This window comes from Sorex fumeus, unplaced genomic scaffold, assembly GCF_029834395.1.
Source record: "Sorex fumeus unplaced genomic scaffold, SorFum_2.1 ptg000008l, whole genome shotgun sequence".
Taxonomy (NCBI): Eukaryota; Metazoa; Chordata; class Mammalia; order Eulipotyphla; family Soricidae; genus Sorex; species Sorex fumeus.
Window position 1 is genome coordinate 3,386,828 of NW_026606065.1, and position 24,723 is coordinate 3,411,550.

The window sequence follows — 24,723 nt, forward strand, 5'->3', positions numbered from 1 at the left end:
CTATCACCCGCTCCCTCTTCAGAGCATTTATTATGCTGGACTTAACACAAAATTTTTCTGGGTATTTCCCTCCTTCTGGGCTGGAGCGATAGCACACTGGGTAGGGCATTTACCTTGCATGCAGGCCACATGGCCGACCTGAGTTCAATTCCTCCGCCCCTCTTGGAGAGCCCGGCGGCAAAGCCTGGTAAGCTACCCGTGATGTATTCGATATGCCAAAAACAGTAACAACAAGTCTCACAATGGAGACGTTACTGGGCCTGCTTGAGCAAATCGATGAATAACGGGAGGACAGTGCAGTGCTACCCTCCTTCTACCTAAGAACCAGCATGAGTCACTCTTAGATGTTCTGACGATAGATAGTACTGTATATGAGTAGGTCAGTAGGAAGATGTAGAAAAAAAATCCATATTCTGAACATAGTCTAACATCTAAAAGTTTTGGGTTTTTATTTCTTACAAAATAACAGAAACCTGTAAAGAGTGAGTGCCATCAACAACTGCAAAGGGGCTGGAGCAATAGCATAGTGTGTAGTATGCTTACCTTGTACCTGATCAAGGTTCGATCCCCAGAGTCGATCCCCAGAGCCACCTAGGAGTGATCCCTGAGCACAGGACCAAGAGTAAGCCCTTTGCACACCCTGGTATATCCCATAAGCCAAATAAATAAATAACTGCAAAACAATACAAGCTCTATTCTCTCTGCCTTCAGATGTAACTAAGCAGTTATAATTCCATTCAAAATAAATTCTTGCGGAGTATTGCATATCAACTTACTGCATTCTAGTCTGATATATCAATTTCATCCATGGTTTCAGAGTATAGAGTTACCTTTGAGTTTTATTTATCAATGCTAAAAATTCCTCAGAAAATAAAGACAAGTGGTTGAACAAGAATAAAAACCTGCAGCTTTCAAAGCTGCAAATAACAAAATTCACACTGTCTAGTTTAAAGAAAAAGAGGAATTTATTAGATGTTGGGCAGTTATCAAACCTTCAATAGGACCTTATATGTATTAGATTTACAGTCTTCATGACCTGTATAATTAAACTATTCAATTTTCCAGTGAATAATCTACCCTTTCTACTGCTGGATAAAGTAAAGAAGGTTGTATTTCTATGTGTTAAAACTGCATGTGAACTTAAACTGTTAGAGTATTCACCATAGCTATCTGTGAACTCTGGGTGCCTTTTTAATGCTTTATTTGCATTTTGTCAATATTTTTTTAGAAAAAAAAAGTTGAAATAGGAAAAGATCTTATGGAGATGATAAACTGTTTAGAAATAACCTTTGAGTTACAGAAACACATGTTCCTTAATAGCAACATCTTAAATAACTATACACAATTCAAAACAAAATGACCTTGTCCAATTCATGGAGATTTTATTCTGATTTCACTATTTTACATGCCCTTATTTATTCATGAATATATGTTCATACAGTTCTATTCAAATGTATTGATTCATAAAACTGCCATCACAATCAAGATACATTGAGACTCAGGGATGGCTTAGCTAAAGCTCCTGCCTGAAAGTGTGAGGCTGTGAGCTTAATCCCCAGGGTCACTTACAGTTTCCAAACTCAGTCAGGCCAACAATACTGTCTGTGACCTCTTGTACTGTAAGCAATCCAACTGTACCACAGCCAGTTTTCTGTAAGCACCACAACTTAAAATTTGTGTGAGCTATCCTTCCCGTCCCCTACTGACAAGGAGACAAATGTACCAAGGAGACAGTGTAGAATGAATGTCAATATTCATTACTGATCTTCAACGATTATTATTCTGCCATTATTGACTGGCATATACACTGACCTTTCCTTTGCTTATTGAATTTTATTTGTTTGTTTTCTGGAGGGGAATGCACCTAGTTGTATTCAGGGCTTACTCCTGGTTCCTTGCTCAGGGATCATGCCTGGCAGAGCTCAGGGAACCCTATGAGGTGAGTGGGATCGATACAGCATTGATGCCTAAGCAACAGCATGAAAGGCAAGTTCCCTACTTCTTGTCCTATCTCTGTACTCTATGCTGATTTTGAAAAAAATATCAAACTTTAAGCTTTTTCTCTTAGTATTTCGGTACGTTTCTAAAACTTAAGAAATATTTTTTAAAAAGCACATGACAAAGACTGGATATACTGCTCAAGTGATAGAGCACATTTATAACATGTGCAAGGCCTTGAATTTGATTCCAGCAGTGCGTGCTCACTTCTACTCCCCAGTACATGTGTGTTGCATGTGTGGCCCTTAAGTGCTGCGAGGCATAAAACTTATGAAAAATTAGATAAGGCTCCTGCAGCTTAAGTTTTTCTAAATAAAACTCTTTACTTAAAATTTTTCAATAAATAAAAATGAACTAAAATGCCATTATCCCAGGGCTGGAGAGGTAAGTAGAGTGGGCAAGATCTTCACCTTGCATTAGGCCAACCCAAGTTTAATCCCTAGAACCACATATGATCCTCTGAGTCCCACCAGGAGTGATTCCTGAGTGTAGAGCCAGAAGGAAGCACTGAGCATTGCTGAGACTGGCCCAAAAGTCGATAAAATAAAATAAAATAAAATTCCATAAACCCAAGTCACACTTTGATTTCCTTTTAGGCCAATACTGAAACAAAGAGTTGAGGTATAAATAGTTTATTTTAGAGGTGGAGGCACTAATGGAAGTGGGGAAAGTGAGAAAAAAGGGAAGGTTGAAAGTTATACTTTAACAGAAGTCTTTCTGACAAGTATGAGCCATTCCATTTTTTGCAGTCACATAATCAGCAGCTGAACAGGCAGAAAAATTCTGAAGACAAAGTTTCTGGCAATGAAGTTACTGGTACCATACATTTAAGAAGTAATAATGAGGGACTAGAGTGTTAAGAACTGTTTCATAGCATCTACTTGCAAAGGCCTAAAAATAGTTAGCAAGTAACTATTTGAACACTAGTCAGTGTTCAAATTTCTCCTAGAGTTTCTATATTTTAGTTTTTGTGTCCGGGTTGGAGTGATAGCCCAGCAGGTAGGACTTTTGCCTTGCATATGGCCACCATGGCCGACCTGAGTTCGATTCCTCCGCACCTCTCGGAGAGCCTGGCAAGCTACCGAGAGGATCTCGCCTGCACGGCAAAGCCTGGCAAGCTACCTGTGCCGTATTTGATATGCCAAACACAGTAACAACAAGTCTCACAATTTGTTGTGAGACGTTACTGGCGCCCGCTCAAGTAAATCAATGAACAACGGGAGGACAGGACAGGACAGTTTTTGTGTCCACAACATGTTTCAAAAAAATGTGTGTGCATTGTAATTGATTTATGTTTTTAAACTCTCTTTTACCTCCACTTTTAATCATTTTGTTAGTTAGTTTGATTGTTTTTGGGTCACATCCAACAGTGGTCAGGGCTTACTCCTGGCTCTGTGCTCAGAGATGACTCCTAACTGGGTGCAAGGCAAGCACCCTCATCACTGTACTATTAATCCAACCCCTACCTCCACGTTTTTATTTCAAAAATTTTAAACTGACACAAGCTTGTCAGAACTTTTTTTATGAACAATTATATATTCACAGGATTACATCTTTAACATTTTCCATATTCTTTATCCTTCATTGTAACTGTGGTGGTGATAAGTGGTAATCACAAACTCCCAAATTCCTCAACAGCAGCTACTGCTTGGATTTCTTAAACCACTATTGGTATATAAAGACGATATATATATATATATATATGCATATGTATCACTATTGGTAATGATGTTCTCATTTTTTCCCTTTTAAATAGGGTCTGTAGCTTCTTTAGTAATAGCTACTCTTTCATTCTTGAGACTTATAATTGTTATTCTTGTTGAGAAACAACTGTCCATGGAGGTGTGATCAACTGATTTGTCAGTTTCGGAGGTGGGGTACAATCTCAATTGTGTCACATGTTTCGCATTCTTGATTTTTTCATAAATGTAGTGTCACTGTGTGTCACTGTCCTCCCGTTGTTCATTGATTTGCTCAAGCGGGCCCAGTAACATCTCTATTGTGAGACTTCTTGTTACTGTGTTTGGCATATTGAATACTCTCGGTAGCTTGCCAGGCTCTCCGAGAGGAGCAGAGGAATTGAACCTGGCTCGGCCAGGCTGGCTATGCGCAAGGCTAACACCCTACCGCTGTGCTATGAAAATTATCTACTTTTGATTTTTTTACATAATAAATTTATCATACATTTTTTATAAGAATTGGCACCTATGATGATGGAATCTCACAAATTCCAATTCTTCAGTCTGCAAGTTAGAGAGTGAAGACAATGATGTTGTTCCAGTCACAGCGTGAAGGCCTGAGAAATAGGATAATCAAAATGGAGCAAATTCTAGAATGAAATGTCTCAGGCAGTAGGCCTAGGAAAAGCTGATGTTTCAATTTAAGTCCTAAAGAATAAAATAAATAAATGATAGCTCAGCCCAGGAAGGAATCCCCTTTTACTCAGCCTTTTGTTAACTAAAAGGGAACTCAGATTTTCAAAGATTAGATGAGGATCATACATATATGAGAATATTCTGCTATACTTTATTGATGTAAATGTTAATTTCAACCAGAAACCCCTTCACAAACAGTCCAGAATAATGATTGACCAAATGTTGGACACACATCATGGTTCAGTTCAGTTGACCATAAAATTAGTCACTTAAAAGATCTGCACTGAAATGCGCTGTCGTCCCATTGTTCATCGATTTGCTTGAGCGGGCACCAGTAATGTCTCCATTCGTCCTTCTCTTGTGTTAGTGTAGCCCAATAGCATCTGCTCGCTCCGGGAACACGAAGTGAGACTTGTTGTTACTGTTTTTGGCATACCGAATACTCCACAGTAGCTTGCCAGGCTCTGTCATGCGGGCAGGATACTCTTGGTAGCTTGCCAGGCTCTCGGAGAGGGATGGAGGAATCGAACCCTGGTTGGCCACATGCAAAGCAAACGTCCTACCCACTGTGCTATCGCTCCAGCCCAAATGTTGGACATATCATGATTCAGTTCAGTTGACATGTAAAATTAGTCATTTAAAAGATCACATAGTATTTTAAAAATTACATGACTTTCTGTATTTTGTTGGTATAGTTGTTCTATATTTGAGAGATGGGTGTTAAAATCTCTTGCTTTGATAAAATAATTGTCCATTTATCTTTTAAATTCAGTAATATACAACTATCAAAAACATAGATTTATAATTACATTCGGTAGCTTGCCGGGCTCTCCGAGAGGGGTTGAATCAATGACTTATTGTTATTAAATGTCTCTATCTCTGATGACACTTTCAGTCTTAGTCTATTTAATGTGATTATAATAACTTGTTTTCATAATGCTTGCATATTTATCACGATAAAGATCATCCTGTTGTTCGCCGATTGCCTCGAGCAGGCCCCAGTAACATTTCCTTCGTCCTAGCCCTGAGATTTTAAAAAGTGCCATATTCAAGGCTCTTTCAGGGTTAGGACAATGAGACCTATCATTATTACTGGTATTTGGCATATTGCGTACGCCACGGGGAGTTTGCCAGACTCTGCTGTGTGGGCAGGTAACATTCAGTAACCTGCCAGGTTGTCCAAAGTAACTTTGTCTCTATGTTTAAAGCAAATCTCTTTTAGATAACATACACTTGGTTCTTTTATATGCTTGTTTCTAATTTCCATTTTAATTTGGGGCTACACCTAGTGGTACTCATGGCTTACTCCTGACTTCAAGGAACACTCCTGGCAAGGCTAAGAAGACCATATATGGTGCCAGGAATCAAACCTGGGTGAGCTCTTGCAAGACAAGTGCTCGAACCATTGTACTATCTCTCCAATCCCAGAAATTCTTGGTTTTATCCTTATCTATAATATGTCAGATTTAAAAAAAAATGCTTACAGGGACTGGAGAGATAGTACAGAGGTTAAGGTGCTTGCCTTTCATGCAGCTGACCCAAGCACACCAAGTGGCCTTTGACCCTGTAGGAAGTAAACCCTGAGCAGAACTGGGTGTGGCTCAAAGGAAAACAAACATAAACATTTACAGAGAAAGCTCTCTCTGTTGTAATTTCTCCTTGAGGAAAGGGAGGGAACTAGATCAGCACTGGAACACCTAGCTTTCTTTGGAGGTTCTAGAGGGTGGTCCATAGAGTCAAAGCTAGGGTTCAAGATATAAGAGTTTTCCAATTAATACAACTTCCTCCAGTTTCATGAACTTGTCCTATCTTTGAAACCGAGGGCCCTATATTCTGCCTAGAGTCAGATAATGCTTTTGCTATTTTGAATTACGCAAAGGAGGCTCAGCAACCTCACTTGCTCCTGCTCTTAAACCCCAATTAGTTGCTTTATGACTTAGTCAACACTCTTTGCAGTTCTTCATGTCACTTCCAGCTACAGAACACTTTTTGGTGCTGCAATATCTTAGTTAGCACTATTTTTCTTGTTGTTTGGGGCTTTTATTCTTCTTTTTTCCTGTCCCAGTTCTAGGAATTTTTCTAGGAATCCTCAAAAATTTTTTGATCATCAATAGCTAATCTTGTTTTTCAAATTCATTTCAGAATTTAATGACTTAAACTGTGTTTTCTGTCAGGCTTACAAGACTGAAAGCATGAAAAGGAGACTGAATTATCTACTTAGTGTGCCATTGGTAGGGGGTTAAGGGCAGGCCACAATTTGGGCCACATTTGACTGTGTTAGGGCTTACTCCAGGCTTTTTGCTAAGGGATTACTCCTGGCAGTTCATATTGTCTTCAGGATTGAACTTGGGCCAGCTGCATGCAAGGTAAGTGCTTTACCTGCTTTAAAAAGCTCTCCAGCCTCTTGGTGTTCTTGTCATTGAGACTGTCATTGTTTTCATCTCTGCTTTTTTTTTTTAATAAAGAAGTGTCAAGAATATGATTTAGTTCTTTAATTAGCTAAAGAGGGAACATAAGCAAATATAAGATAGGTTGAGAGAAGTGCTATAAATCCTCAGTCATAATAAACGTGAGACTATAAAGAGTTCATATCATTCTAATTACAGTAGAATGAAAATCTTGTCAAATTCATAAGTTCAACTTCTCACTTGTTTGCTTGTGTCATGTGGGCTTTTAATTTACCTTATGTTTCTCCATGGAATATGTTGCCTTGAATAACACCAATGGACTCAATTTATGAACGTTAAAAGGTAATTCTAAAATTACATTCAAACACTGCCATCTTGTGGGTTTTGTGCGCTTTTCCCATCCTACCCTTCAAGTGCTATTGTGAAAACACCCCCCCAGCAGAGTTAGTTCAACTGTTACATAAATACGAAAAGTTGTGGTAACCTACATCATTTCATTGAAATTTTACAAGAACTGTATGAAGAAAGTACAATGCTGTAAATTCTGTTTAAGGAAACTGGGGATAGGAGGGGTATGCAACTTGCAACACAGACAGGGAGTAAAATTTTATATTTATACAGTTTCTCTACAAAGTCTTTGCTTTCGCTGCATCCATGTGCAAAACTAATTTTAAAAAAAGATGTCTTGTGATACAATAATATGACTGATGAAAATATAGCAATAATAATTAAAAGAATTAATAGGAAAGAGCAATAGCACAGCGGTAGGGCGTTTACCTTACAAGCGGACAACATGGCCGACCCGAGTTCGATTCCTCCGCCCCTCTCGGAGAGCCCGGCAAACTACCGAGAGTATTCGATATGCCTGACACAGTGACAACAAAGTCTCCAATGGAGACGTTACTGGGCCCGCTCGAGCAAATCGACGATCAACGGGAGGGCCTTTTACCACTTTACCAATAGGAAAGAGGAAAAAAGCTATTCAGAAAACCACAATGGCTCATGTGAAGTGGGGAGGAGAAAGATGGTCACTTTCTTCCGATCTGCCTCTGCCACCTGGGACCCAGGATTACTGGGTTCTTGTCTCGCTCGCAGAAAGAAATTTCAGGAGTAGACAAGCAGTGAAGTAAATAGATTTTATTTGGGGGATTTTTGAGGGGGAGAGAGTAATGCGCTCAAGAGAGAACGCGGGCTTCTCCCAAAGCGGAGAGAAAGCCTCTAGACACATCTCAGCATCAGATAGGAAAGCATGACAGTCCACATCTCAAGAGGGAAATTCGGGCAACATATGTGCTCAGGCACCATATGTGCTTGGCCACATGGGTGCAAGCAGCACATGGGCTCAGGGAGAATATGCATGCCCTTCCTTTGTTCAAGGTAGCTTTTATAGGGTTTCTCCAACTGCCTCCATGTGGGGCTTCTTCCTAGGTAAAAGTCCGTTGCTAAGGAAGTTACCAGGGAGCTTGGGAGTGGTGACAGTCTTCTTTGGGCTGAACCACTAAAGTAAATCAGTTTAAGGGAGAGGTTCAAGGATATTCGAAGAATTTCCTCCATGGAGAGGGGTCCAATCTCCTCAGGGTCCATTGCTGCTCAAGGTCTTATCAGTATCCACAGGGTGGATCAACCTTAGAATTTTCCTCCCAGAAGTTTTGTTGACCAAGTTTCATTGCTGAGAACTTTCTACCTGCCTACCTAGAAGGATCCTGAATTTGTAAGGAGGGTTGAGCGATAGCACAGCGGGTAGGGCGTTCGCCTTACAAGCGGCCAACATGGCCGACCTGAGTTCGATTCCTCCGCCCCTCTTGGAGAGCCCGGCAAGCTACCAAGAGTATTCGATATGCCAGACACAGTAACAACAAAGTCTCCAATGGAGACGTTACTGGGCCCGCTCGAGCAAATCGACGATCAACGGGAGGGCCTTTACCTTTACCTTTTACCTAGAAGGATCCTGAATTTGTAAGGAGGGTTGAAGAATTACTGCGGGATATGTCCCCCTAACAAAAGTACAAAACCCAGGAAAGAATAGAATAGATGAAAGGGTAGAAAAGTTGTGCTGAGGGAAGGATAGAATAAAACAATTTAGGGTCTTTTAGATGTCGAGAGCAACATAGGCAAGAACAGAATAGGTAATTGTCATGACTTTATACTTTAAGGATATCTTCTGATTGGCTATGTGAAATAACCCAACCTCTGTTCTTAAAGTATCCATTGAATTTCAATGAGCTTAAGAACCGTTCTAAAAGTCTGTCAACTTACTCAATGTTCCCAATGACTCACAAATTGGGAACCAGGATGGGAGGGTGAAATTGTATGGAATAAATGGTTAGCCTGGGAGCTCACTCAGGGCTGCCAGGTAACCCCAAAGCTTGGACAGGCCTTGTGTGTTTAAATGAAGGCCACTTGCTTTTCCTTAAATCATTACTACTCTGGGGCTAGTGTGATAGAGTGGTAGTAGGTAGTACAGTGGTAGTACAGTGGGTTTGGTTTTTGCCTTGCACGTGCCTGACCCAGGGTTATATCCCTGCCAGTGCATATGATACTCCAAAGCTACCAGGAGTGATCTCTTAGTGCAGAACCAGGAGTAAGCCCTGAGCACTGGTCAGATGTGACCCCAAAACTCCAAGAAAAAGGAATTACTTCTCTCTTTGATCCAAGTTTATTACTGTAATAAGAGTTGTAAATCATCATGACTTTGACTTCTCACAATTTTAACCAACTTGAGCAAATTTGGGGTCTTCTGCAATTTCTGAGCTTCAGAAAGAGTGCTTAGTAGCCGAGACAAAGCTGAGTTTCTGAAGATCCACTTTCAGCTAAGTGTCCTGTGGAAGATAGTCTGGAGTAGAAGAGAACAGGGACAATAAATAACATTCCAGTCATCTCTAGGTCAGTTGTACTCTTGAATTTGTACAATAAACATTGTAGAACCAAATCCAATTTGGTTTTGATCCCTTTCACCATATATTCTAGTATTCTCTATTCTGCCACCAGCTGAAATGTGATAGTCTGATGTTATTTACACATTTTGAATGAAAGCATAATAAGTTTTGGTTATGAAGAATAGCATCATGAATTTATTCTGGGAAAAATAATTTAAGGGGTTTATTACAAATTCTGTATTGTTTACAAATATTTCTCAAGTGCTCTGCTCTTCCATCATCTCAAGCTCTATGCCTGAATTATACTTTTCCACATTTGAATCACTGCAATCTTCTAAAGCCATCTCTACTTCAGAAATTTCAATTGTCATTGTGTGTGTGTATGTATATGTACCTGCATACACATCTTTGCATGTAAACCATGTGTTTTGCAGTTGAGCTACATCCTCAGTTTTTATTTTAAAATTTATTCAAGTATCATTTATAATTTATTGCAATGAGCAATAAACTACAAATTTCAAAATGATAGAAATTTGTATTCATCCATGAGTCTTTCAGAGATAATCATAACTATAGGTATAGTTATGTAACTTCTTTCCAAAACAGTTCCAACACTGTCCAAATTAAGATTTTTCTTTTCTTAATCAAAAACCAGCAAGATCTGAGCAGGGAAGGTTTTCCTTGATTTGTCTGTTCCCAAAAAAGCCTGAGGCCAAGACAGTAGAACTTATCAGAAATCTCTTAGATTTGCAGACATAATAGTGCCTCAAGGTAACATAGGCAAGTAGACAGGGAAGGGCCCCTATGGCAAAGGAATTTCTGAGTAGTAATAAATTCAGTAGCCCTGATGCTGCAAGAATTAAGGCCTAGGCCTGATAGGATCTTCCTGGCACAAGTGACAGACCCCCAAGAAGGCTGTACCCCATTCTGAGAGAAACTCTAGTGGGGACTAGAGGCCAGGAATGGAATTTCAAAGAAAACCACTCCCAACTCTACCCCCTTGGCAACCAGCAACCACCCTAGCAACAGACTCTTACCTAGCCAGAAAGCCTCACGGGGTGCACCTTGGGAAAAATTCTATAAAAGCCACCTTGGAAAAAAGGAAGGATGTGCATACGCTGCCTGAACTCAAGTGCTGTTTGGGCCGAAGTGTCCGAGCTCATATAGTATTGTATAGCACATATATAGCACATTTAGCATCCCTATCTTCCCTCTTGATATGTGTACTTTCATATCTAATGCTGGGATGAGTGTAGGGTCTCTGGAGAAGATGTGTTATCCCTTGAGTGTGTTGCTCTCACTTTCTCTCCCTTCTTCCTCCTCATAAGACCTCCAGATAAAACCTGCTTTTACTTCACTGCTCATTTGCTCCTGAAATTCCTTTCTGTGAGATGAGACAAGGACCCCGAAACCCTGGGTAAGCCCTTGGACTGACTTTGTGCAGGGGCTCATAGAAGACTTTATCGGTTACCACCTTCTCAGCGAGTTCATGGTGGATCAGGAATAAGTGACCTTTCTCCATCCTCCCTCACATAAGCCACCCAGGGGGCCTACTGCCTTCAAAAGGACCAGTCAGGAGGAAATTCATCACTCTGCCACACACCTACTTGTAGTCCTTTATTCTTCTTCAAGAGTTTCCTTGTTCCTCTAAAAAACCCCTTATGGTGACTTGTGCAGCAATGGTTTTTTAGGATGTGACCCCATCCTTTCAACTTACTGCACCTGAATCTTTGCATGTATATTTCTTCTATACAGAGGAAAAAAATAACAAAATGACTAGCTTTGATGTATTCATCTCCTATCTACATAAATTTTCCACTTAACTTAATTTCATTTGTACTAATCACGTTAATATTCTGCTCTACAAATAGCCAGTGTCTCTGAGGGCATCTAATTTTCCAGAGAAATGAGGAACAGCTCCTTATCCCTTGGTCTGGAATGTCATTTTATTTTCTTCTTTCTTCATCTAGTTATTTCATCATTCAAATCTTAATTCCAGTAGCACTTCCTTACAAAATTAAGTTGATCACAGCATTTTTTTCCCCACAGTACTTGAAAAAGTTGCAATCCATTCTCATTATCTGATGTTTTTGTTCATTACTGAATCCCCTGAGTTTATAAGAGCCTTGGTAACACTTGGCGATTGTTAAAATAAATGATGGACTGCTTGAAATAATGCTGCTAAAGAAATACTTCTTTTTAAAAAGTAACACTATTTTTGAAGTGTTATGAACTAGACACTTTGCTAAGTGCTATATTTCTTCAGCTACACCAATATGCTTTCACAACTCTTGGATAAATTATTGCCCCCTTTTCAAGTGAGGAAATGGGAGACTTCAAAAACAGCTAATCAAGGTATCCAGATAGAAGCAAAGAACATGTTATTTGAGCTCATATCACAGCCTTTATTTCAATTTTTGGCATTACTTGCCGTCTTCATTGACGAACTGCACACAATTCCTTCCACTGCAAACTTACTTTCCTTCCATGTCCAACCGGAGGGAGGGGCTCCGTAAGGGACCCAAAGGACACTACAGAGACCTCATCCCTGGCTAATCATCCCTTATTTCTTCTCGACGAGGCTTTGCCAAGGAAGGCGATCCTCAATTGCGGACGGAACTCGAGACTCCATAAAGCTGCTCTTGGTGGCGTGTGGCCGTGGACTACGTGGCAGGGGCTGCTGGCCAAGGCCCAGAGTTGGTCTTGGGCCCAGCGCCTCTCAGCACCAGCCTTGTGCCTGGCGCCGCTTGGGCTTGACCTGGCAGCACCACCCACCCTCGGTCTCCTGGGATCGGTCCCCGACGACCCCACGTTCAGTTCTCCTTCCCCGGATCCATCAGTTCGGAAAAACCCATAAAGCTGGCTGCAGCGTCGAAGGGGGAAAAGCTGAGCGCTGGCCCGTGCCAGCCTGACAGGCGTCCCCCTTACCCCCACCCCGCCGGCCTCCGAGAGCGACTCTTCAAACCCCGGGAGGGGTCGAGCTGCGACTCCTGGCACAACATCTGAGGCGGGAGGAAAAGTCTCTGGTGCCGGATGGCGATCCCTCTGCCTCCTGCAGCCTGGGTACTGGGTGACCCGGGCAGCCCGCCCGGTCATCGCAGCGGGCTCTCCGTTCCGGGTTGACCCTCCCGTCCACGTCCCCAGGCCGTCCACGTCTCCAGTCAGTCCAGGGAGCGCGACGTCTCTTTCTTCCGGCGTCCCCCGCCGACTCACTCCTCAGAGGCACATCCACCTCGCCCAAGCCAAACCCACCACGCAGTTTGCCCCCCGAGTGCCCCGGGCTGGCGTTTCCCCGCCCACTCCTGGTGCCAACTGCGCCAAGGCCGGCTGGGTCAAATCCTCTCGGGGCCGCCGGGGAAAGGCCACGGACCAAGGAGCAGCCACGTGAGGCCGGCCGGGCTGCCCTGAGCCAATCAGCGCGCGGCATGCACGAGCTCCAGCCAATCAGAGCGCGGCTTGTTCCCAGGTCCCGCCTGCGCCGGCCCTTCCCTCCCGCCCCCTTCCCGGCGCCCGTAGTCGCGGCCGTGGCTGCAGCCGCCTCCAGAGGCTGACGCGGGTCTGGGGCGCGGGTCCCCCTGGCGCCGTCCGGCCTGTCCCTGCGCCCCCACTGAGGATGAGTCCCCGCGCGACCGTGTGCGCCGTCCGCGGAGGGGCCCGGCGGACTTTCAACTAGCGACTGGTGAGGGCGGGCGGGCTCGGCGCGGCCCGCGGGTGCGGAGCGGGGCTGAGGCGGCGGGACCCCCGGTGGTAGCGCGGGGACGGGCGACGGGAGCGCCGGGCCGAGGGGGCGGACGCCGGGGGGCGCCGCGAGGCCGCGGGGGAGAGGGAGGGAGGGCCCGGCCCGGTCGCGCGCGGAGGCGCGTCCAGCTGGCGGGGCGCCCCACGGGCCCCGGCTGGTGGCCAGTGGCCCGGGGGCCACTTTCCCGCGACCCTCCGAGCCCGGCCGGGGGGATTCGAAAAAGCTGCTGTCTCCTCCCCCCCCCTCCACACACACACTCCCACCCCCCACAGTCGCCTGGGTTGGGGGTCGCACGGTCAGCGACCCTCGGGGTTGTTGGAACCCAAGTTGTGGGCGAGCTGGTCACTGTGTGAGGAGGGACTGGGTCTTTTTTTGGGGGGGGTGGGAGGAGGAGCCCAGATTTTGGGGGAGAACCGTCAATTCTCGCACTCGGGGAGGCCCCCGTTGCAAATAAGTTTCATTGACCCCCCCTCCCCCCCACCGGGGCTTTCCCCACAACCCGCTCCCGCTTCTTCAAACTTGGAAACGGTTTTAAGCTCCTGACAGGACAGATTGTGGGAAGCGAAATCGGACGCTTCAAAGTAGCATCCAGGCGGAAGGGAAATGGACTGCGGAGAGTTTGCATGCATGGACCCGGGATGGACACTTTCCCATTCTTGCGTTTTTCCCTTCATGATCTTTTCCCCCTCCTCTTTCTTTTCTATTCTTCTGTTTTTTTTTTCTTCCTTTTTCAAAAACTTCTTAGACAATATTAAATGAGGGTAGGAAGAAATGTTTTCTAGAAGGATTAAGGATATCTGTAGAAACGACTGAACGCAGAATTGAATTGGAATCTAAAAAAAAAATGAATTTTCGTTATTTAAAAAGCTTTTAAGAACCAAACAAGACGTTGTTAAAGAATTTATTAAGGACTTCCAGATTGCTGAATTCTAAGGAATTTGATGCATTTTGAAACTACTTTATGCTTAGGGACCATAAAGCTCTATAGACAGTAAGTGAATTTTCCTGTTGCAGAAAGGAACTGAGTATTAAGTGGTTAATTATTATAAATGATTTCAAAGTTAGTTGACTATCAGTAATAGTGCAGTACTTTGCCACATCTGCAGAGGTGCTTGTCCTCTAAAATTTGGGAACCTTTTTTTTAAACTGTAAATTTGGGGTTTGCACTGATAAAGTATTGAAATTTCTATCTCTTCTAGCTAGAGAACATTGAAATAAAATATTGTGAATTGGGAATTTCTAAAACGGAATAGTGAAGTTCCTGAAATAGTATTTAAAACTCTCTTCAAGACTGGCAGCATTTTAAATTGCAACACTTTTTATTATAAACCATTGTAACTTCTAGGCTAGTAGCTAGTAGCAGTTATTTAAATATTATTTAAATATACTGTAGATACCAGTTTGTGAGGAAGATACTTCTGCTTTAGAGCCACTTAAAAGTTCTACTTACTAAATATATATACTATTTTTTTTTTAAACAGAAAGGCATTTATTCCCATTCCCCCTTTAATAAGTGTAAGTTCTTTATGGGCAACCATGCACACTTCCAAGACAGGTTGTCATCAACATTTTGCAGGCAAAGAAATTGAGGATTAGGTGTATTAAGTTACTTGGCCATAGTTTTAAATAGTAAGAATTTAATTCCTTCTTAAAAAAATTTTTTTTTGACTTTTTGGGTTATACACGGGGTTAGATTCCTGACTCTGCACTCAGAAATTACTCCTGGCGGTGCTGGGGGATCATATGGGATTCCCGGGATTGAACCCAGGTCTGCCACGTGCAAGGCCATATCCTCAATTTAATTCCTTCTTTATTTGTTTTGGAGCCACGCCTGGTGGTTTTCAGTGTTCACTTCTGGTGGAGCTCAGGAAACTGTGGCGTGCCAGAGGTTGAACCTGGGTTGGCTGCCTTGAGCTGCAATCTCCAGTTCCCACCCTGAGCTGTACTGCTTCTCCCTGAATAATTCCTGTTTTGAGAGAGATGTTTAGATCGAGTAGCAGAGCTATAATCTAGAATATCTGTACAGTTTTGATTAAGTTACTTAAAATTTCACATCAGTTTCCTCATTGTAAAGTGAATACTTTCTATGTGCATATACATATATTTAAAATAATAAAGCTGAAAATGGATTAGATTAGTTAATTATGTAAACCAATATGATATCCATAAGAATATTCAAAGATAGTAGATGATATCTTTGTAAGTGGGCTAGAATGCTAGTACTCTTAAGGGCACCAGCCTTGCACCCTAGGTTAGGTCCCTGGCACCACAAGGTCCCTGAACCCTGCCAGGAGTGATCCCTGAGAGCAGAGCTAGGAGTAAGCACCGAGTACTGCTGCGTGCAACCCCAAAAGCCATTAGAAGATTAAAAATGAAAGTTAAGCTATGGACAAGTTGTAATCTTGTAAAGATGGGTGAAAAACATTCTGAAAAGAAAGAACTGCATTGTACATAAGCTACTTTCTGACCTGTACACCGTAATGCCCTCCTTTTCCTTTCCATTTTTTTCCTTGGATTTTTGTTGGTTGTTTGCATATGAATACGCAAACAAATGAATATCCATTTGCTTTTCAGAGTCACTCAAGAGATAGTGTTATCCCTGTTTTACAAGCTAGAATTAAAGGTTAGAAATTGTGATACGCCCTGAGTCATTTATCTAGTTAGTGGTGTACCTGGGTTACTAGATCTGGTATTCTGAACTCAGTTTAAAGTTTAAATCTGTAGTCTCCAGAACAAACTAGGATCTTTTTTCTTAGTGACAGGCTTTTCTAAATGCATGAAATGTAGTTATTGGTTCCACTGTGGTCTTGGATGTTAGAGAATATCATGGTCAGATTTATGTTTTAGGAAGATAATTAAACTGTTCTGAACCAAGGTTAAATAGAAGAGTGGTGAGACATTGTTGAGGACTTAACTTATAGTGGCACAATGCCCTTTTGTGGACCAATTTTTAAGACTGAGCAATTGCTCTAGCTAAGTACACTCATCCAGCTTGGTTTCCAATCAACACTTGATATTCCTGTCAAAACAAATTCTCACCTTAAGTTGTTGATATGTTTATCTGATTTTTATATATTTGCCCTTTCTGTTCTTCCTGATTGTTCCTAGGTGGAAGCCCTGGAGATACTGTTACATCTTGTCAAGATTCTATGTCTCTAATAGTCTACTTTTACTTCTACAGAAAGGCTATTATGCTTGGCCATAATCTTTGCACATACTAGACTGTATGCAACTCTTTTATTTATGGTTTGAAAGTCTTTCCACATTACCAGCATACATTACTCATCTTAAGGTTTTGTTTATACATTTCCCAGTGGGAAATTTTCCCTAATTTCTCATGTCCACTCTTCATGAGTCACTTTTATGTCTCCATAGCACTGTTTCTTTTATCTTTACCAGAGTCGTGTTACATTTCATTACCTGCAGGTAGTTGTGTAATATTTTTATTAAATATTCTCTTCTATTAGACTGTGACCTTTTCATGTTAAGGACTGTGCAGTAGATAATACATTTTGTTTAATGAATACAGTTCTTAAACTATCCTGTTCATTTGTTAAACCATCCTTTCATCTAATTATCAAGAACCAGTATTTCAATATTTTGTGTACAATATTTAAGTCTTATTTATGTTTGTATCTCCAGTGCCTATATAGACACACCGAGAAGAGACAATATGGTACAGCAAAAATAACTTAGACTTTACGGTTAAACAGACTGTGTTTGAATTCTAACTCTTGTACTGTGATATGATTTGGGTGGCCTCATCTCTTTGATATAAAGCAGTATTTCTCAATTTTTTTTTCAACTGTAACCTTATTCTAATTCTTTCTTTTTTTTTTTTTTTTGGCCCTCCCTGTCCAATTAGTTAGGTCCCTAGTTTTATGATGTTGCCCTCCTTTTTATGTGATTTTCACCTGCAGCACCCTTGGAATATCTCAGGATATATTTTGTCCCCAGTTGAGAAATATGGATGCAAAGTATCCAGTATGTACAAGTGCTTAAAATTTTTTCCTAGGACTATGGATGGAACTCTGCATTAACAGTAAATATGTTTAGGGCTGGAGAGATAGTAAACAAGGTCTGTTTTCTGTAAGCATTCAGTTGAATGAATGCACAAGATTTATATTATAAGATTTATATACATATAGATATTAAAAATATGGCCCTGAAATTTATGTGAAATGTGAGGGCAGGGCAAACAGAGGATATTAGGAACATGAAGGTTAAAATTTAAACCATGACATTGAAGTTATCATAGGAGAAAAAAGTGGCAAGGAAGACAACTGAGTTTGTAACATTTAAAGAAATTCACTATTTGAAGATTCAAGAAAAGGATAAAATTCTGATTCAGGAGTGATATAAAAGAGAGATTTTGTACTTAAATGCCTTAGTGGTCTTTGTACCTTTATATTAACCCTTCCTAAATCCTTTGGAGGATGTACTATTAAGTGAATAACAGGGAAATACGATAAACTTGAAATAGCCAAAAATATTTGGGACTGTGAAGATCGTTAGTAACCTGGTAAACTCAATATTGTTTTATTGAAAAAATATTCAAAGAAACTTCATAGTAAAGTTGTTGAAGATAAAAATATGAATTTTGGGTTTAATTGTTACCTTTAATTATTAAATAATAGTAATCAGAGCTATTTGTTGAGTATATAGTGTTACCAGGTACTATCCAAAGCCATAATAATAATAGTAAAGTTGGTGACATTGCCTTCGTTTTCAGATGGAAAGATTGAAGGCTTGGAGAGGTTATGTAATTCTTAGGGTTATATAAACAGCATTGCTGTTTTTGAATCCAAATAGGTAGGATTCTGAAGAAAAGGTGTTAGTCATATCTATATTTTTGATTATAGTATTCTGTATATGCTTATCTCTGCATATAATATTGTAGGTACCACTTTTATATTAAATATTCTCTTTCCCTCCTTTTTATGTTAATATATATTAACCAGTTAAGCCATTCTTTTTATCGTATCTTCCATACAGTGTTTGATCATTCACCCTTAGTTTCTTTCAGTTGTAGTATGAATGCATTTAAAATACAAAAATGGCAAAATTTTATAAACTTTCAAGAATGAAATTATGTGCAACTATTTTGCTGTATATCTTGATTGCTAGTTTCATCATTTTAAATACTGAGACTTTGATACCCTTTTCTTTGTGTCCCTAACTACAATCCCCCTCGTGCCCCCCTCCCCCCCTTTTGTATATCTGTTTTGATTCATACCAACAATTTGGACTGGTATAAGTTTTGTAAATACTGTGTCGTTTAAGAGGAGATTCAAAGAAACATATCTGTAGCTAGGAAGGTTTAATAATTATATAGTTCGCTGCTAGCAGTGATCTTTAAGCACAGTGCCAGGAGTGATCCCTGAGCACTGCAGCGTGGTCCAAAAATGGTGTAAAAAAGAATTAATCTAGTTCTAGTTTCTTAAACTATGAGTTTGATCCATAAATGTCCTATGCTTTTGCCCTTTCATTTACGGATCTATTTTTATGGCATAAATTTCTAGGAGTAAAATTGTTTGGGTTAAAAGGAATGTGCATTTTATGTTTTGATAGACATCAGTAAATCTTAGAAGTTGTGCACATTCAAAGTTACTTGTAATGGGGTAGGGTTCCTTTTCTGCAACAAACTTGTCAGTATATAGTAAGACCAGTCTTTATGAACTTTGCCATTCTGAAAAATGGTGTCTCTGTATAGTGATAATATATATTTCTTTTGAGTGAGGTAAACCTCTTTAAAAAATCCACTTAAGGGGTCGGAGTGATAGTACAGCACGTAGGGTCAATCGGGGTTCGATCCCCAGCATCCCATATAGTCCACATGGTCCCCAAGCACCGCCAGGAGGAATTCCTGAATGCAGAGCCAGTGATGACTCCTGAGCATCACCGGGTGTGACCCAAAAAGTAAAAAAAAAAAAAAAATCCACTTAAATTTTACCCCTTTGTGTATTTTAGAAATATTACATTTTAAAAAATAGAGCTGTCATATTAGATCACACTGTGTTGGTTTCAGTGATTTATAGAGGCCATATTAAATAGAAACCACATTAAAAAAGAATTTTCTTCTTTCTGTCTTTAAGATTATTTTCATGAACTTTCCTAAACTTATTAATTCTTAATGTAACTTTCTCATTGAGATTCATACTTGGGCCTTTGTGCTTTGAGAATATAAAAAAAGAGTGTTTTTCTATTGTCATTTTTTTCTGGTTGAACCATCTAGAATTTATATTGTAAAAAAAAACATATCTAAGGTTTTTTTTTTCTCCACAGAGTACTGTCCAGTTGATCTTCATTGTTTCTCTTCTCCTTATACAGCAAAAGACCTTATGGGTAGAGAACAATTTTAGCGTAATGCCTGGTACTTGGTAAAAACTAAATCCCCAGTGATGGGAATGTTGGTTGTTATGGTGGTGCTGGTGCTGCTGGTTGTGATAAAGTATTTTAAAGGATAAAGCATTGGGATGGGATTTCCATAAAGATGTTTGATTGAAGTGTGTTATGACCTGTGGAGACAACTAATATTTAGAGAGAAAAAAGAAGGAATGAAAGTAGTTCTAGAAGGAAAGAGGTAGAATTGAATACAAACCCTACCTTAAATACGAGTTTGGAATAAATGAGGATAGGATAACTGAAACAGATTTTGTTGAGACAGTTATGAGAACTAAAAATTGACACTTTGTGTGGAAATAGGAGCTAGAAGCACTTAAGTGTGGAGATAGTTGAGCATAGTAAAAGAAATATTTTGTATTTTTTACTTGCTCTTCTCTTTCTCTTGTAGGTCACCCTTGCAATTATGGATATCTAAAAGGATCAGACAGTGTGGAGGGGGAGTTCCCCTCCTCACTCCCCCTTGGTGCTTGACTAGGAATAATTTATAAACCGTGGAAAGCTTTTTAAATAAAGAACTTTATTTGATACAAACTTTTTAGAGCTATTTATAATTTTTTGAATACGTGTCAAAAAATAAATTGTATGGAGATATATAGTTTTACACTATTATTACAAGGATTTACACTGTAATCCTGAACAGGCCATTTATTCTCTATGAATCTTGAGTAGCACCTTAGTGTCCTGACTTTTTTCAATTTTTAAAATTAGTCTTAGTTTTTCTGAAGAAGTCCGAATAGGAGAAACAGGATGAGTTCTTCCATTCCTGACTGTACATCGAAGTGTCGATCACTGAAGCATGCATTGGATGTCCTTTCCGTAATAACAAAGGGGAGTGAAAACCAGATTAAGGCCTTTCTTTCTAGTCATTGTTACAATGCTACAACTATCAAGGATGCCTTTGGCAGAAATGCCCTTCACCTTGTTTCCTCCTGTGGAAAGAAAGGAGTGCTAAACTGGCTTATTGAGAAAGGAGTGGATCCATTGGTGAAAGACAAGGAATCAGGATGGACTGCTTTGCACAGAAGCATTTTTTATGGACATATTGATTGTGTTTGGTCTCTACTGAAGGTAAGTGTCATTTGTCATTCCTCAGCTCAGAACCAGAATATCCCCTGAGTACCACCATTTATGGCCCAACAACTCCCTCTTGCCCCCACACCCCCATGCCTACCACCGCTCCCTCTGATCAAAAAAGTAATTGGTCTAACAGATGTGTTTCTTAATTTAAAAAAATGTATTTAACTGGGTTTTTATTATTTATATTCTTTACTGTGTAGTCCAACTTCAGAAAACAAGTCCTGGGCTGGAGATATAAATTATGTGATAGAATACATACCTAGTGTGAGCTCACCTGACACCCCTGGATCTGGGCCCTATGAAGAAAAAATATAAGAGAGCTCAGATCTTATATATACTTTCCTTTATATTTTCTTTATATATATTTTTATATTAGGTAATATGTTTACAGTGGTGTTGTCATTTACAACCTTGGTGTGCATATTTACTTCACCACTATCAACGTGTTTAAGACCCTCCACCCATGACTTATTTAACGTATATTGTCATATATACTCCTTATTCTTTTCTTTTTTTTTTGATGATGCAAAAAATTTAAACATCCTAAGGTTAGGTATGTGCTCATTGGTAGGGAATGTGCTAGACCTTAACGTTCAGTTGTTGAGACAGTACACAACAAATTTATCATATGTCCTAGTTTAAAAATAGCTATTGGTCAAATTTGTGTTATAAAAGAATGTTTTCTGTGTGTTTTTAGAAGGAGGGCATCTAACCAGTTTAAGCAAAAGTTACTATTCAAAACTTTTAAAGGCTTAAACTTGAAAGAAGAATTGACTATTTACATATTTAACCCACTGGCAGTGATGTAACTTTAAAATACTCTTTTGATCTTAACTTTTTTTTGGTCAGTAAAAGGGCAGCACTAGCCAGAGAACAATATTAAATGCTTTCAGTTTAGTTTATAACCAGTTTGGAAAATTGAGTGATTAGGTACTTCTGCTAAAAATCACCTAAAACATTTTGACCTCATCTCTCTCTTTTTTTTAAGACTTAAAAAATTTTTGTGCTTGGGTTTCAATTATACAACGGTCAAGTACCCATCCCTCCACCAGTGCCCATTTTCTACCACCACGGATCCCAGTATCCCTCCCACCCCCCATGCCCCCCATCACACCCTGCCTCTGTGGCAGGGCATTTCCTTTTGTTTTCTCTCTCTCTCTCTCTCTCTCTCTCTCTCTCTCTCTCTCTCTCCTTTTGGGTGCTGTGATTTGCAAAAGAGTCCTTGAGTGGCAGTCATGTTCGGTCTATAGTCTACTTTCAGCATGCTTCTTCCATCCTGGGAGGATCCTCCCAATACCCTTTGCTTGGTGCTCCCTTCTCTATCTGAGCTGCCTTTTCCCCTAGCATTTGTGTTGACCTCATCTCTCTCTTTTTTTTTTTTTTGGCTTTTTGGGTCACACCTGGCAATGCACAGGGATTACTCCTGGCTCTGCACTCAGGAGTTACTCCTGGCGGTGCTCAAGGGACCATATGGGATGCTGGGAATCGAACCCGGGTCAGCCGCGTGCAAGGCAAAAATATAAGAGAGCTCAGATCTTATATATACTATATATACCCGCTGTGCTGTCTCTCCAGCCCCTGACCTCATCTCTTATTCCAAATTGGAATTATGCACAAACTGTTAGTTGCTAGTTGTAGGTCTGGTCTGTGATCTGCACCTTGTTTCTGGCAAGTATTGCATTCCTCTTATTGCATACCTCTTACCTCAAAACCGTATTTTGAGCCTTAGGCCTTAGCACTCACTCATGCTTGACCATCCAAAATATAGTGAGTTAACCATGCTCTTTGCTAATGAAGAATGGGAAGTAGTGTAAATATTTCAAAATTCTTCTTCCTGTCTTTTGATCAAACACTTATATTTTATCAAAGTCCCAGAATATCCTGGTAGGATCTTTCATAAGACTTCTTAACTATGATCTACTATGTAACTCACTGTTGTCAGGTTTTTCTACCTTCCTTTTACTCTTTTGATTTCTTACTGACATTTTCTAGTATCTCTTCCCAAGAAAATTATCTGAATGCCTGTCTATATTGTTTTACTGTTATTTATTTATTTATTTTTGCTTTTTGGGTCACACCCAGCTGATGCTCAGGGGTTACTCCTGGCTCTGCACTCAGGAATCACTCCTGGCGGTGCTTGGGGGACCATATGGGGTACTGAGAATCGAACCCAGGTCGACCGCATGCAAGGCAAACACCCTACCCGTTGTGCTATTGCTCCAGCCCCTATTGTTTTACTTTTAAAGAGGACAGTCAAAACATAAAAGGTTTTATTTCCTGAAAGACATTTTCAATAGCCTAACACTAGTTTGTGAAGGAAAAATAATGACTTACCTTCATCTGCTACTTGTTACAGTGTTGGTGTAAATTCACAGGCCTATAAGCATGCTGCTTAGATACTGTTTAATAATCAAACATTTGGTAACAGGGAAAATGTTAATATTTAATTCATTTTATTCTTTCTTTTTTTTTTTGAGGGTGGGGGTCACACCCAGCGATGCACAGGGGTTACTCATAGCTTTGCACTCAGGAATTACTCCTGGCGGTGCTCAGGGGACCATATAGGATGCTGGGAATTGAATCTGGGTTGGCCGCATGCAAAGTAAGCTCAATACTCGCTGTATTAGTGCTCTAGCCCCCATTTTATTTCTTATCATATATAAGGTAAAGGTAAAGGCCCTCCTGTTGATCGTCGATTTGCTCGAGCGGGCCCAGTAACGTCTCCATTGGAGACTTTGTTGTTACTGTGTCTGGCATATCGAATACTCTCGGTAGCTTGCCGGGCTCTCCGAGAGGGGCGGAGAAATCGAACTCGGGTTGACCATGTTGGCCGCTTGTAAGGCGAACGCCCTACCGCTGTGCTATCGCTCCAGCCCATATATATATATATATTTTTTTTTTTCCTTAATTTGGATTTTTATTAGTGAAAAACCATGAGGTACAGTTGTAGATTTACAAATTTTTGTGCTTGGGTTTCAGTTATACAATGATTGAATACCCATCCCTCCACCAGTTCCCATTATCCACCACCACTGATTCCAGTATCCCTCCCACCCCCCGGCCCCCCACATCCCACCCTGCCTCTGTGGCAGGGCATTCCCCCTTGTTCTCTCTCTCCTTTTGGGTGTTGTGGTCTGCAAAAGAGGCATTGAGTGGCAGTCATGTTTGGTCTATAGCCTACTTTCAGCATGCTTCTCCCATCCTGGGAGGATCCTCTCAACACCCTTTACTTGGTGCTCCCTTCTCTACCTGAGCTGCCTTTTCTCCTAGCATGTGCGGCTGGCCTCCAAGCCATGGAGTAAACCTCTTGGTACTTATCTCGACTATTCTTGGGTGTTAGTGTCCTATTTTGTTACTTTATTTTCCCCAGATGAATGCAGTCTTTCTATGTCTGTTCCTCTCTTTCAGACTCATTTCGCTTAGCATGACACTTTCCATGTTGTACCACTTGTATGTAAATTTCATGACTTCATCTTTTCTAACAGCTACATAGTACTCCATTGTGTAGATGTACCAAAGTTTCTGTAACCAGTCATCTGTTCTTGGGCATTCAGGTTTTTCCCAGATTCTAGCTATTGTAAACAGTGCTGCAGTGAACAGGTGCAGATGTCACTTCGACTACACATTTTTTTGCTTCTCTGGGATATATTCCCAGGAGTGGTATTGCTGGGTCAAATGGGAGCTCAGTTTCTAATTTTTTGAGAATTGTCTATACTGTTTTCCAGAAGGGCTGAACCAGTCGGCATTCCCACCAACAGTGAAGGAGTGTCCCTTTCTCGCCACATCTGCGCCAGCACCGATTGCTTTTGTTCTTTTGGATGTGGGCCAGTCTCTGTGGTGTGAAA

At 40.7% G+C, this 24,723-nt stretch overlaps 1 protein-coding gene across 3 annotated transcripts in view; it reads left to right on the forward strand.

The window, feature by feature from the left end:
• The first annotated feature begins 13,224 nt into the window (after window positions 1-13,224).
• Window positions 13,225-24,723, forward strand: part of IBTK (inhibitor of Bruton tyrosine kinase) — an 80,116-nt gene continuing 68,617 nt past the window's right edge. For all 3 annotated transcript variants that reach the window (XM_056109798.1, XM_056109799.1, XM_056109800.1), the window contains exons 1-2: window positions 13,225-13,336; window positions 20,190-20,869. In XM_056109798.1, coding sequence (XP_055965773.1) covers window positions 20,549-20,869 — 321 coding nt within the window. In that variant the 5' untranslated portion in view covers window positions 13,225-13,336; window positions 20,190-20,548. The remainder of the gene's footprint in view (window positions 13,337-20,189; window positions 20,870-24,723) is intronic.